The 14,862-nt window shown below is 36.2% G+C and overlaps 1 protein-coding gene across 1 annotated transcript; it reads right to left on the reverse strand.

Annotated features, from left to right (window-relative positions):
- Positions 1-336: 336 nt before the first annotated feature.
- On the reverse strand, positions 337-3,214 carry LOC117415039 (mRNA decay activator protein ZFP36-like). The gene is made up of 2 exons (XM_034024954.3): positions 3,052-3,214; positions 337-2,592 (listed from the first exon to the last, which is right to left on the reverse strand). Exons 1-2 carry the CDS (start codon positions 3,082-3,084, stop codon positions 1,504-1,506), a joined length of 1,122 nt encoding a protein of 373 aa, XP_033880845.1. The 5' UTR covers positions 3,085-3,214; the 3' UTR covers positions 337-1,503.
- Positions 3,215-14,862: the final 11,648 nt, after the last annotated feature.

Here is a 14,862-nt window from a genome sequence, read left to right on the forward strand (position 1 = left end):
CCCTCCGATAGAGTGATAGTGTTCGTCATTTTTACTGTACAAAATGTATGCATGTAGAAGTTGCAAATTCCTGGTAAACAGGTGTTGTAAAAAAAAAAAAAAGATGGGGCAGTGATAATGCTTGAATAAATAAGAGAAAATTGATTTTAAAACCATGGTCAGCACTCCTTTTAAAGGATGCTTACACAAAATGAGCACCAAGTGAATCCCCAACAATTCTGATTGATCTGAGGTCAATAACATATTATTGAAGTATTCAAGCATTGGATGAAAAGGTCTTACAGCAACAGTGGCATACAGATAACTGTTAGGGACATGAACACACCAACGACTTCATAGCTTTTTTAAAGTTCTTTATTTTATTTTTGAACAATTAAAAATCAATTTCAGTAGCCACATGCGCCTCACTTTTAGCAAGACACCCCCACAAAATACGATTATTTCAGATAAATACATAAAAAAGGACACTGAATTTTGTTTTCAATAAATATGCATAATAAATATAGTAGTATATAACAAGACTTTAGGAACAAATTAACAAAAAAAAAGTTTAAGGAAGTGGAAAAGCACTGTACTGTTCAAATATTTTTTTGTGATCAGCTTTGTACTTCAGTCCACAAACAGGTGTCTGAAGTACTCATCTTTTGCTTTAAATTATACTTCTTAAACACTGAATTTTAAAAATACAAACATCTTGTTCATCTAATTAAATGAACTATTTTACACAATCCGTGAAAGACGTCATAGCCAATGGGCAAACAGTAAACCCCCTAAATTATTTTTACCACACATAAACGATACATTATTTTATGAGAGATAACTGTCCGCTCACCTACTAAAAAGCACTTAAAGTAGAGTGTTTTCAAAGAAATATAAAGCTTTAATAAAATGCTACACACTGAGATGTATTCCCAGTTTGTACCTAAAGTGCAAAACAACAATATAGTGGATATTTTTGTTTCAAGTTTGTCACATTTAATGGTAAAAAAAAAAAAAAAAAAAATGCTTATTTGTTAAAATACTGATATTTAGTAAGAATGCAGATTTCAAAACAGCACATTATGGAAACATACATCTTTGGCTATGTATTGAATAGCAAGTAGCTTTCTTTCCTGGTTAGTATTAAAGTAAACTTAAAAATAAACGTACTGTTTTGAAAATAACATTATATATATATATATATATATATATATATATATATATATATATATATATGGCTCTGCATTTAGAAGTACTTTTTTTTCTTGGAATTGTAAATAAGGCCATGTTCCATTTTAAACGGAAGACAAGATTGAGAAAAAAAAGGTACGCTATAGAATATATATTTATAAAAAATAAAGCTTTTTTGTTATAAGATTGTGTACCAAAAAAAAAAAAAAACATTTCAATAAGCAGTAATTATTCATATATAAATATATTATATAAAGTGTTTATGTCTCATCATTCATTCTGCTTTAATTTTTAAAAGTCTTTTTTTTTCTTCTTTTCCTGATTTTTGTTTGTTTAGTCGGAAACAGACAACCGAGTGAAAACCACAAGGCGTTTGTTCCCCAAGCTATCAAAGGTGGGAGATTCGGAGCCGCTGAGGCTGCCTGAGCTGTAACTGTCCCGGTCCGAGAGCGAATCGTCGGAGGCGCAACGCTGGAGGTTTGGGCGTGGAATGAATACATTCTGGTCGTCTTTTGTACTCATTTTGCCGAGGGGGGACTGGAAACTTTTCCCGACGCCACAGAGGCAGCACGAGCTGTTATTGGGCTCCAAAATATGAGGAACGCGGTTGATTTCGCTCAGGTTCTGATGACTTTTGCAAAACTGGAACGCGTTCTTGGTGGACTGTGACGCAGCCTCGCTGGTAAAGACTGGCAAATGCAGCTCAGCAGGAGGTGGCGACACCGACGGGGCACGCGAGAAGCCCAGCGGGTCTTGGAGAGAGGGAGGAGGGGAGCTTCTTGAACCCAGGAAGCCGGCAAAACTGACACTCTGGCGGAACAGACGTGTTTGCTGCTGAGACTGCGGGGTCTGGTTTAGTTGCAAGCCGTTAGAAGAAGAAAGCCTTTCCTGGTGGAGAAAGTGACAGCGGAGTCCGTAAGGACAGTAGCCGAAGTTGTAGAATGTGCGGCACATCTCTGTTTTGTACTTGGGGTGACGGCTTAGGCTACGCAGCTCGCTGGCTCCATGGGCGAATTGACATTTGCTCCCATACTTGCAGATGCCACTCTCTTCAAAGCTGCGACAGAGCTCCGTCTTGTAGCGGTTGGACGGGAGGGGTGTCTGGGCACTCAGAGGTGGGAATCCCGGGGGTGGAGGCACAGCTAGGGTCTTTGTTCCTCCGAATCCCGAGATACTATTGTCAGTCAGGCTCATGGATCGATCAGTCCTGAATTGATTAAGACTCTTGTTGGGTTCTTGGTGGCTCCAATGGTTGCTGTCGAACGACCAACAGGGGGCGTCGTCGAGCTGTTCAGCGCTATTGAACATATAACTGGAGCGTTGGTAAGATGAAGTTAAGGGGTTTGTGATTTTGGGGCCGGTAGGTTTAACCTGTTGCTGCTCCCGGTTGTATGACTCGTTCAAAGTCATGTTTATAACGTTCTGTTAAGAAAAATAACAAATACAATTAGTCGTAACATTATTCGACCATAAAAAACACTTAAACATAAACATCTAAAGTTTTGCATTACCTAGTTAAATATACGATGATCCTCAATCTTTACTATTTAGATTAATCAGTAACTAAACTCAGATAGCTAAACCGTTCAAATCGCCACATAGTCACACAACCCACTGAGTTTAAATATATATATATATATATATATATATATATATATATATATATATATATATATATATATATATATATATTATATATAGGCTGTATGGTCGTGCAAGACATAGTTAATGCTACTATAATGCTCAGTTGTCTTCTATTAACTTTTTCATGCATATAAAAAAATATATAATTTTATAAACTATTCTATAGTGTAGTAATTTGTCTATAAACACCGCGTTCAAATGCATTTCTGATAACCCATAAGCAAAGTATAGACTTACCATCAACAATTGTTCGTCAAATCTTTCAGACATTTTCTTTAAGTCCAGGGAAAATTAAAATCCAAGGCGGTTAACTTGTGCTAAAAGTTTTGCCTTTAGTGCTCTGTCAGTATTTGCCTGTAACCAGCACAAGCCTACTCTATGAAGCCCTCGCCTGGTATTTATGCGATACTGGGCGGATTGAAAATGCTGTCATCGCCCTTTTTTCACGTATACTCGAAACGGATGACACCCACGGATATACGTGTCATGTGCTATGAAATTGCCTTTTTTGTTTGTTGGTTTGTTTTGGATTCGTCACGTTGAAGTTGGGGGGGGGGGTTACTACTATACCATAATATAAACTCCATTATATAACAACATTATAGTTTTTTTTTTTCTTTTTTTTTGTTTGGTAATGATAATAATGTACTATCTTGGTAAACATTTGTATCATTAGTATACTCATTAATTTGATAAAAACTTAAACAAAGTTGAAAATGCCTGTTTACTTTTTTGTGTTTTTAAAATGTGCATAATGCCAATAACACACCTGTGACCCAACACGTTAACAATTTCATAATTGTTGTTAGTTCTATATTTTTTTTTTTTTTTTTTTTTTTTGGGGGGGGGGGGCGGGCGGTATAAATGCTTATACATGTTTATACATATTATTATTATTATTATTATTATTATTATTATTATTATTATTATTATTATTTAACAAAAAAAAAATCCAACGTCTTTTTTTCATAGATTTTGCTTTACAGTAACATGACAGCATTAAAATACTGCTCTGTTTTTGTTTCGTGTGGTTATATTGCCGGATCTTGTCGCCGGGTTAACCTGTTAATTCCTCGTGAAACGCTGTCTTTTGTTCAAATGGTAGTTCACCAGAACCCGACTGTTGTCATTTCCCGGCTGCCTTTAGTTTTGTTTGACACCTTGCCTGTAATGCAAGTCTCTCTGATAGAGGGCTCCACTGTTCACACCAACAACATAACCTGCGTTTTATCCAAGTGAAATGATCACGAATAAAACTTATTTGATTGGGTTTTAATCATTAAAGCGACCATTCTTAAAAATAAGAACTTGTATAATACGCACACTTTTTTTAGTGAGTTGCGTTTACAATTCTAGATCTGAATATATATTTGATATCTCCCTTTTTTCTTTTAAACAGTTAATGTATAAATATTCAATACAATAAATATTGCTTACATATGTAAGTTGTGTTTTCATAAAGTCAGTGTAATTCTATACAACACATATTTTAAAAAAAAGTTATTTATTTTTAAATAGTTATTTTTAAATTGAATATTTTTTTTAATATGTTAATCATATTATGAATAGGGTATCAGTGTTGTGTTAAAAATATTTTAACATGCAGTTAAAAAAAACATACCTTTTAAAAATAGTAATACAAATGTATGCAGTTTATTAGGTATGTGCATGCAATAGACAGTAACATGACTGTCAGGTACATACTAAATACCCTACAGCAATCTTATGCATCAGTCATGGCATATAGGTATAACTCATCTAATGGTAGCTCTGTGCTAGACAGAAAACTGATGCAGAAACAATAACCTATTTATGTGGTAGCATTCCATTACATAAATCGGTATTTTTCTGAATTATTCACTGCTTTAGTCTTTAGAAAGAGCCTTCTTGAATATCCAGTTTTGTTTAGATTCCCAAAAGGTAGTTGAGAGAGAGAGAGGGTTGAAAGGAGGTATAACCGCAGTGTACACAAAGGACAAAAAGTTTTTTGGATGTACACAAAGCTAAATAATTAAAATGTATTTCGGACAAAAGCCCTTCAGCTATATAGAAAGAAAAGTAAGCACAGTGAAATGTGGTGTGTGTGTGTGTATATATATATATATATATATATATATATATATATATATATATATATATATATATATATATAATTTGAAAAATATATGACCTACAGATTATTTACACATATCCATGAAATATTTAGGCCATCATTCATATTAAGGAAATATTTATCATCACCCATTTTCTTCCCATATCTCTTGTCATATTGGTTGATATACACAAAGACAGTAAGGAAACTAAATGTGCTACAAAGCTTTTATGAAACATTATTTGATTTATGTATACTTTTTTTTCCTGCAGTGATTCCAGTAAGCATTTTATGAACAGAGTACACATTTTTATCTTAAGCACAGCTGAGTCATTAAACCCTGTATTATATTCCTGTAAGAAATCAGAATGCAGTACAGTGTGTGAGTAATTTTGTAGTGGTACACACAGGGCTGAAATTTCCCTGTAGATTTCATTGCTAACAAACAAAATCAGCAGTCTGTGCGTTTCTACAGAAAAGGAAACAGAATGAAAGGGTTTATAAGAGGGGCCTACTTGGGGTTCATTTAATAACGAGGAGAGGGACTTGGCGGTTAAAGAACTGAAAGTATTAACCAACTAATAAACAGATGCGTCCGTACTACAGTAAATGGAAAAAACCATGTGTTTTAAATTAACATTTTACAATGGGGCAGCAGTGTGGAGTAGTGGTTAGGGCTCTGGACTCTTGACTGGAGGGTCGTGGGTTCAATCCCAGTTGGGGGACACTGCTGCTGTACCCTTGAGCAAGGTACTTTACCTAGATTGCTCCAGTAAAAACCCAACTGTATAAATGGGTAATTGTATGTAAAAAAATAATGTGATATCTTGTAACAGTTGTAAGTCACCCTGTATAAGGGCGTCGGCTAAGAAATAAATAATAATAATATAGAAAAAAAGGCTAAATAATACTTCTAGTCGTCACTGCTGGGTTTCTGAATGAAACGGGGCTAGGGTAGGCCTAATTGTACCACCAATCTACCTTGTTGATACATTCCACTTTCATTTAGTATTTGTTTGGCTTCTTCAGCAAGGACACACAAGGACCTGTTTGGCAAATAAAAGCTAATCATAAACCTCGAGTGTTTTGAGTAATGTTTTTAAGGACTTTTTTTTTAAAAAAAAACATTCATTTAGGTTAAACAGTGCTTTAAAAATAAGAATACACTTATAAATCTTTCTAAAACAACTGAAAAAGGGTTTTGTGAATTTAATGTGTGATTTAATTAATCAAAATTGAAGGAAAAAAAAATCAGAGCTTAACAAATACTGTAGAGTTTTGTGAATAAGACCCAACATGTGTTAAAAAAACAAAACAAAACCATACTGTACAATCACTTATTTTACCCGAAACACACAACAGAAATGATAATGTTACAGTTGCCCTGTCACCTCTTGAGATTGTATGGCAGATGATTTACCAGATATCTATGCAGATCAGTGACATAAAGGATTACTGGAGATTACACTGTCATCATTTTTTTTTTGTTTGTTTTACTGAGTCATGGTAGTCACATAGAGTACTAAGTTTTTGTTTCTGTTTATATGCAAGAGGTTGTCAAAGTTCACCCTTTACCTAAGTCATGTGAAGAAATCAAAGGTCTATTTCCTGCACACTTGAGGAAGCTGATGAAAATTGAGGATACATTTATACATACATTATGTACATGCATTGACTTTGCACTTAGCATTTACTGATATTTACAAGGACGTAGCACACAGTATCATATTCATATATATATATATATATATATATATATATATATATATATATATATATATAGCATATAGTAGTAAATAATTTGTTAGTATAGATTAGCTATAATGTGGTACTTATACACCTGCATTGTGAAGTGTATCGAATTTTAGTACCTATGAAAGACCACTAACTTTTCAAATCCATTTCATCTTCAGTATTACTAAAATTGTGTTAACTATTTGAAAGGATTCACAAACAAGTACTTCATTATATTACTATTATATTACTTCTTTGGTTTTAGTTTTGAAACTAAAGACTGGAATAACAGCTTTGAAAAAAAACTCCAAGCAGACAAACGTTGCTGTCGGTGCCTTAGACAGTGAAATATGAGGTTTACTGGTATTTGTCTACCTTAAAGAGATACCATATACATTTTCTTAAAATATTTTTGTAAGTGTTTTATATCCTATTTCAGAGTGCATGTCCGCTATCATTCCGTAAGATAGCTTCTCCTTAGGTCAATATTAACTAAACTACTGTACTTTTTTTTTAAGGGTGCTGCTTTGAAAAACGGAATTTGAGGAGGTTTATTTATTTTTTTGTCATTTCTGAAGAACGGAAATATCACCTTTTTTTAGCAAGTGAATAAGGAGCTGGTACCACAATAAGGAATGATAGGGAACCCATATACAATGATGTGAAATAGGAAAGAAATTAAATATCGGGGAATGTGCTGTACAAAGAGATCCATTTAAAGATTGTAATATTTGCCATTCACGTGCACACTTCAAATTACACTTTGCAGAGCTACGATAACCCTAGCAGCAGCCCGTTTCTCACAGAGCCTGGAGAAAAGGAAATCAATTAAAACAGTCCTGACATTGCATCCCTGACCATAAGAACCTCTTCTGGTTTCCCTTCTTGTCTGCAGGAGGTGGTTTGGAGGCTAGGTCACAGTTCTGTGTGCTCTGAGCAAGAGATGGAAACTAATGGTTTGTCAGCACTGAGGGTGGGGCCCACAGCTTTGTGAGGCACAGCCAGTCTATAGAAATGCACTGTACTGCATATCAGGGACTTTCCTGTCTCTATGGACATGTGTGTGTGTTCTGAAGGGCTAGTTTGGACATGTTTTATGTTATATGGGATCTGATTTTTAGAAAGTGGCCCTGATTTCACAAAACTGCTTTGCTAATAAGGATGTGTTTTTTTTTTGAGGGTTTGTAAATATTTTATTCGGTTTAACAATGCCTTGAAAAATAAATACAGAACTTAACTTAAATGATCGAGGGTGGACAAACAACACATGAGACCCCCAAGGATTTTGTTATTGATGGCCATACTCTCAAGTCCTTACCTGTACATTTTCGCAGTTGGCAGTTGTTTGGTGCTTGGAGGTGGTTGTGTAATATGTCTTGCATAACAGTAAGGCTTCCCACGTGTATTCTTGGTTTACAGTTGAATGCAGTACCAGCAATGGTAAAGCTAAGGGAACACAAAGCCACTTTGTGGAACTTGGTTTCAGTAGACAAGGTTTTAGGACATTAGGGGAGACTTGGGGTTTGATACAGGTGCCTCAGACCAGGTCTCCTGTAACCAGGATTCCGGAAGCTTCTAGCTTTCTAGCTGATACCAGTTCATTTTTATATTCGGAGACTCCTCTCAGTTGCATTTCCCAGGGGTTTAAGTGTTCAAACAGGCAGGCAACTTGTGTTTTTTTTTTGGCCCAGGCCATGCAGAGCTAATTTGACGAAAAAAAAATTCTGGTTAGAAAAGTTATTATATAGCGAGTTATCCAAACTCTATTAATAACTAAAGGTACTTAGCCACACGTGTGGTATAAAAACAAATGAACCCTCTCTAAAACAGTTGCAATGGCTTTCATGACCTCAATTAGCCCATTAATTAAACTTGGCTTTTGGGGTTAACAAAATTAGAGTAAGTTATAATAATAGTTAAAGAGAAGGTTAAAATAAGATACCAGTTAAAAATGCTGCAAACAAAGTAGCTTGTCCTCAGATGAGGACAGTGGTGCTTAATGGGTTAATCAAAATGGACTTTAAACATCTTTAACAAAACTTTAAAACGTAAAGCTTTATTTTCACTTTGACTGTTCTTTCATGCATTGCTCCACAACACTAGAACGTTTTTTTTTATATATATATCTAAATGTCAGTCTCTCATGTTCTGAACCTTGCTACTGTCTTTTCTTGCACCTGTTTGTAACTGTGATTTGGGAAATCCTGTTTCAATGTAAGTAAGCGTAATAATGCACGGTTTGATATTTGGCATTATAAAGACGGGCGCACATGCTGTAGATTATCAGATTTTTATGTATATACTAAAATGGCAAGATGGCACATCAAGTGAGTCATGAAATAATCCAGTGTGCTTTTATAATGTGGACATCTTCCTTTATTTAACGGACTGATATCAGAGGGGAAAGTACCTGTTTTTCTGATGGCAAACACAAATAAAACAAAAGCAGTAGCTGAGGGGTGTGGTTAATTTGGAAGAAAATAAAAACCAAAACATAGCAATCCTAGTAAGTAAAACCATCTAGTGTACAGCGTATAAACTAAACACACAAAGTGAAAGAGCCTTCTATTCAGACAGAACCGCCCTAAACAGTGTTGGTTGTATGTTCTTACCTTTGCACTGCAAGCAATTTACGTCATCCTGATCACAGTCAGTATTTACAGGATTTCCAACTCTGGTTAGTTTTAAAATACATATTTATGAGTGACTTAAAATGTATTGTGAAGAGGCTGTTTTTATTTACTAAGGCAATTCCAAATATGAGATGCTTGATATACAAAGGCACGTTGGCCCATATTAGATCTCAATTTAGGGCTTTTGAATGTAGGCACATAATGTGGTTTTAAAGCATAGGTAGAGTTGCATGTCTCTAACGGAGATGCAAGGTAACTTGGAGCATTTCCAGTGTACACCTTATAAACTAAACACAGAAATGACTGGGCCTTCTATTCAGACTGAGCCACCCTAAAGTTTCACAGAGTACAGTGGTGCTGGTTGTATGTTCCTACCTTTGCACTGCAAGCCTTGTCTGAACAGGCCCTTGAGAAGATTTTTGCAGAACTGACAGACAGTGGGCCGCGTGTAGGAATGTACTGCAAAGGTGTGCAGGACCTTCACTTTGGACAGGAAGTTTTTATCCACCTGGATGGGACATATTAGATCTCAATTTCAGGGGTTTTAAACAATAAGCACATCATTTGTTGTGCATGGGTGGAGTTAGATGTGTGCAATACAATGTGCTGCCTTGCAAGATGAACTGCACAAGCTGTGCACTAACCACAGCCCTGTCTGCCCACTTGTCACGGATACAGTCTTAAGTGGGCTACAGGCTGCAGCAGAGATTATATTCAATGTTCCACCCAACATGGACACCTTTGCATTAACAAGCAGGAAACCACAATAGAAGAACCCGTCACCTCATTGTCATTGCAACAGACAGGTTCCATTCTGAGAACGGATCAAAAGTAGCCGTTGCTAAAACTACAAGTAGAATATGACATTCTGATGCAACAAGGCTTTTTAAACCCTCGTTGTGTACCTTAAATTAATTAGAAAACAAGGCCCATCGCCAATTGAGCGAAGCGGTGGTTCAGACAGATACTCGGAACAAATCGTTCAGTTGAATAGCTTGTATCTTATTTGTCTTTCAAAAACAATACCTCCAATGATTGGCAAGGAAAGGATTTATATTAATAATTGATCACATCCTGATTGAACTTTGTATTATGAGGCCGTATTTATGTTTTAAGGAATATTTTGTTTAGGACTCTATTTAAAGCCGATTTTCATAAATTATATAAAGTTTGTGTTTCATTAGTTTATTCCAATTAAGAACTGCTTATGGAAAATAAGTCCTTAAAAAAATAATTCCTTAAATGAATAAGCCTTTAACCCCTTCAGTCCCACCTTATCTTAGCGTTGGAACCTCACGGGAGTTTGAGGTAGTGTACAAATTTATGTTTAAAAAAAAGGTCCTGTTCTCGTGTATACTCAATAAAGGAGTTTATTTTTTTCAGCTCGACAAAAAATAATTCAGAACTAAAAGGGTTAACCTACTGTATGCACTGGAACGGTTGCATAGCAACGCTCTACAAATAATAAGAACAACCAAAACAGCAGCACAGATACCTAATGGTGCTATTTTAAGCTGACATTTGACATAATTGATTTTATACTCAGGCAAGTGATTCGAAAAGGGAGTTGTAGAAAACAAAGCACAGTTGCTGGTAATGGGACTCTTATTGGGCAACAGATAAACCCGCACTGAAGGAGATCTTTTTAATCCATCTATTTCTGAACTGTCTGACTCAATGATTGGAGAAATGGGTTTATTTGGGCTGTGTTCACACTGATTTGTAGCAAAACAGTTTCAGTCCATTCAGCTTGAACTAACCACAGTGGGAGTTTTGTACGCAGGTTTGATACAGCAAAGTTGCCTCAAACTAGGTCTCTTGGAACCAGGTTTCAAGCCACTGTTACTAAAAAAAAAAAAAAAAAAAATATGTGGCTTCGTGTTCCCACAGCTTTAGAGAGGCTTGTCATGTCTAAAATATTATTGACTGAATAGATTCCTCTAGACACCTTCCAGCATCTTGTGGAGTCTATGCCATGTTGTGTCAAAACTCTGATCAGGCCAAGCTGTGGCCTGATATCAGGCACAGATCCTAATAAAGTGTTGAAGCAGTGTGCACATGTATTAGAACACCCCCTTGCATCTGTAGTTTGGATTTGTCATGCATATGAAATCAAACCACAGCAACTGAAAATGACTTTAATAGGCCACATGTGCCTATTGTTGCTATATCACTGATTACTGACAGAAAATTGACATTCCGACAAACCAAAGATTTTCGGATATGAATGGCAGATCTTGAGGTGTTCCAGTAAATGTGCACACAACTCTCTCTCTATATATAATCTATCTCAACAGTTAAGCAGTATACACTAGAGAGACAGGACAGTGACCGCTTTACTAACTGATATAATCAATATAACCTCAGTGCAATCTACATGTGCCAATATAGTATCATACTGATAGATGACACAGTGTCACATATATAAATTTAGATGCTTATTAACTCCCTGTCTTAGACATCCTTTACCCTAAACAGAGGTCTTCAGTCACCAGAACTGGAAAGCTGCTCCGAAAAGGAATGTACTTGGAAAAATGAAACCAAAAGAAAAAACACACACACTTTCACTCACTTGTAAAGCCTCCAAGAATGTGGGTAATGGTTAAGAAAGCTGTATATCTTTACAGGGCCTTAGGCAGCGAGAAAGGGAAGTGGGGAAACGGAGAGACAGATGGTGGAAGGAGAGTAAGAGGAAGGAATATGAGTCAATTGTACATCACTAAAGGATTGCAGGGTCAGCAACTACAATTATTAACATTTCCAATCCCCGGCACAGCTGTAAATACTATATCAGTGCTATCATTAACGTAACGCTATGGGAAGTTTCAGGTAGAAAATTGCACATGATTGATAGTATAATCAACTATCACAAAAGTCAAGCTGGCATTGAAGTAAGGAGTAAATTGCCACATTCTCACCAGCCTTCAATGAGTAGCAGTACCCTTTCTCTTAGGGGGTGAGGAAGCAGTTCAGTCTACAGCCTCTCCTGGAGGGAGGGAGCACCTTTTCTCTTAGGGGGTGAGGGAGCAGTTCAGTCTCCACGCCTCAAGCCTGCCCTGGACTGGAGGGAGCACCCTTTCTCTTAGGGGGGTGAGGGAGCAGTTCAGTCCATGCCTCTAGCCTGCCCTGGACTGGAGGTGGACTGAAGGGAGCAGCCTTTCTCCTAGAGGGTGAGAGATCAGTTCTCTGTGCCTCAAACATGAACTGGAGAGAGGGAGTCAGAGGGTACACAATGACTGGCATGAATAGAAGTGAATGGACAGTGGTCTGTTTACACGCTATATAATCCACACACAGACTCGCTCACTGTTCTACAACTCTGCTATACTGCTTTAATGTCAATGTACAGTCACATTTTTTTCTTATTATTTTTTTTTTGGTACAGTACGTACTAAATAATTAAGTTGTGTTTTCTTTGGCTTACAAATAGTGTATTCATTCCTCACTATATACATCTATATTTTTCTTCCCTTATATATTGCCAAAAACATGACCCTGAGCCTACTAAATCAAGCAAAACATGGCAGTTTTGCAAAGCTGTTTGTAATCAAGAAAGCCATCTTGATAAAGCCTGGTAAAGCAGTCTGAAATGTACATCAATGGTTCAGTTCAGCACCATTTACTTCATGTGTGCATATTCTTGATGATAAATTATTATTTTTTTAAGAATAAAGATATCATTCTTCACATTTCCACGTGGAGCTAATTTAACGCACATTTTCTAATTGTAAAATTATTTGGTGTATGCACTGGAGTCCTTTCAAGCTGAAGAATGTTTTGATTAATTCCAGAAAATGTTTAAGGAAAATGTTGCTGTGAACTACGCTATGGCACGCAAGATTGCAACCTTACATCAACAAAAACAATATTTTTGACAAGCAGCTGTGAGATGTCAAATCTAAGCCTGTGCTATCATACATGAAAAGCTATGAAACGTTTCTACTAAAACCAGAGTGTAAGGAAACTAATGTGAAGTCTGCAAATGTGTGCGCACAATACCAATTGCTGCGTTGGTAAGTTTCCATTTATTGAGTCCAAATACTCACCTACAAGCTTAAACATTTATCGTTAAACACAACAAATGTGTCCCCTAGTTTTAAACAGAAATTGGATAACGATCAGTTACTTAATGGGGAACATAAGAAAAGTTTGGGAACAAAAAGAGGCTGTCCAGTCCTCAAGGCTCGTCCCATTTGCCCTGACTAAAAGGAACCAATTAAATGGCTTAATAGTGCTCCTAATATTTCAGATTATATGTCATCATCCGGTAGACTGTTTCATGCATTTATAACTTTATGTAAAAAAGAGAGACAAGCTATTATATTTGTTCTTATTGCCCTTGTAGTGAAACTGCAGCATTGTAAATGAGCTATTGTGTGAGTGGTAAAGTAATTTATTTTCTAAATATACATGTTATTTAGTTGTTGCTGTTTTGTTGTTGTTGGTTTTGTTTTAGGTTTACTCATAATTTAGCCAAGCAAAACTGTCAGTTTTACCATAATAACTTCCTTTTCTGCACAGGCTCGCTCTCTGATTTAGAGAAGTAAGCCATCTAATGCAGCCACCTACGTTTTGCAACAACACAAAAATCTTGATGTTATCTATTGAAACCACAGTATATGTTAAAGCAAAACAAATGTATTCACTACCCTACCAAAAGATTTGAAGCCCACTGGTCCGCAACACTGATTAGCTTCCCGGTCTCATATGAGAAAAAAAACAAACCAACTGCCCTTGGGAGTCTTTTCAGAAGCCCTTTTGCTAGGATAGTTAAGAGACTAAGGGAAATAACAATTTTAGCAGCAATAGAACATTTTGGAAAGAAAATGTCTTCAAAAGTGCCCTCCTGTCATGTCGCGCACAATCCACATTTAATTATTAAGCAGACACTTTAATCCAAAGCAATTTACAGAGACTTGGGGTGAACTATGCATCACAACTGCTGCTGCAGAGTCACTTCCAATAGGACCTCTGGTTTTACATCTCATCCGAAGGGCGGAGCGCAAGGCAGTTACTTACTCAGGGTCACACACTGTGAGTCAGGATTGAAATGGGAACCTCCTTTTAACAAGTCCCTTTCTCTAACCACTGGACCACCAAGCCTCCTATTCATACTTTCGCAGTATTTTAGCTGTCATACAAAGGCAGGGGGTCAACTTCCTGATGAGCTCTTTGCATCGAGGAAAGATTTTCTGTTTGTATTTTATTATGTTAAAATGTATTTTGGCCATCTTCATTTTTCTTTTGTAGGAAAAAGGTCCACATTTTTGTAGTGCTGAATATTCCCCTGAATACTATGCAATCATGGAAATGATATGAGGTTAAAAAAAAAAAAGACAAATGTACTTTTCCAATGACCACTGATGTAATAAAATGCAACTTCTGCCTTTGGCAACAATTTTTTTATTTTTTTTTTATCAATGGTTTCCTAACAAAATTAGCCAGAACCGTAAACAAATGGGATGTTATTGAAAGCGATTGTATTTTTATTTATTTTTTACTAAATTAGACATTGTGTAATTGAAACAACCCAGTATACAGGTGTGTCGGTTAATTCCAGTAATTATCAACAACAAGTTGAAGTCACCA

Source organism: Acipenser ruthenus, chromosome 7 (genome assembly GCF_902713425.1).
Source record: "Acipenser ruthenus chromosome 7, fAciRut3.2 maternal haplotype, whole genome shotgun sequence".
Taxonomy (NCBI): Eukaryota; Metazoa; Chordata; class Actinopteri; order Acipenseriformes; family Acipenseridae; genus Acipenser; species Acipenser ruthenus.

Bases quoted from the DNA above. Each gene is read 5' to 3' on its own strand.
- LOC117415039 (XM_034024954.3), bottom strand. From the start codon at position 3,084: ATGTCTGAAAGATTTGACGAACAATTGTTGATG. The intron at 2,593-3,051 runs GTAAGTCTATAC...TTTTCTTAACAG, and splicing joins TTGACGAACAATTGTTGATG to AACGTTATAAACATGACTTT.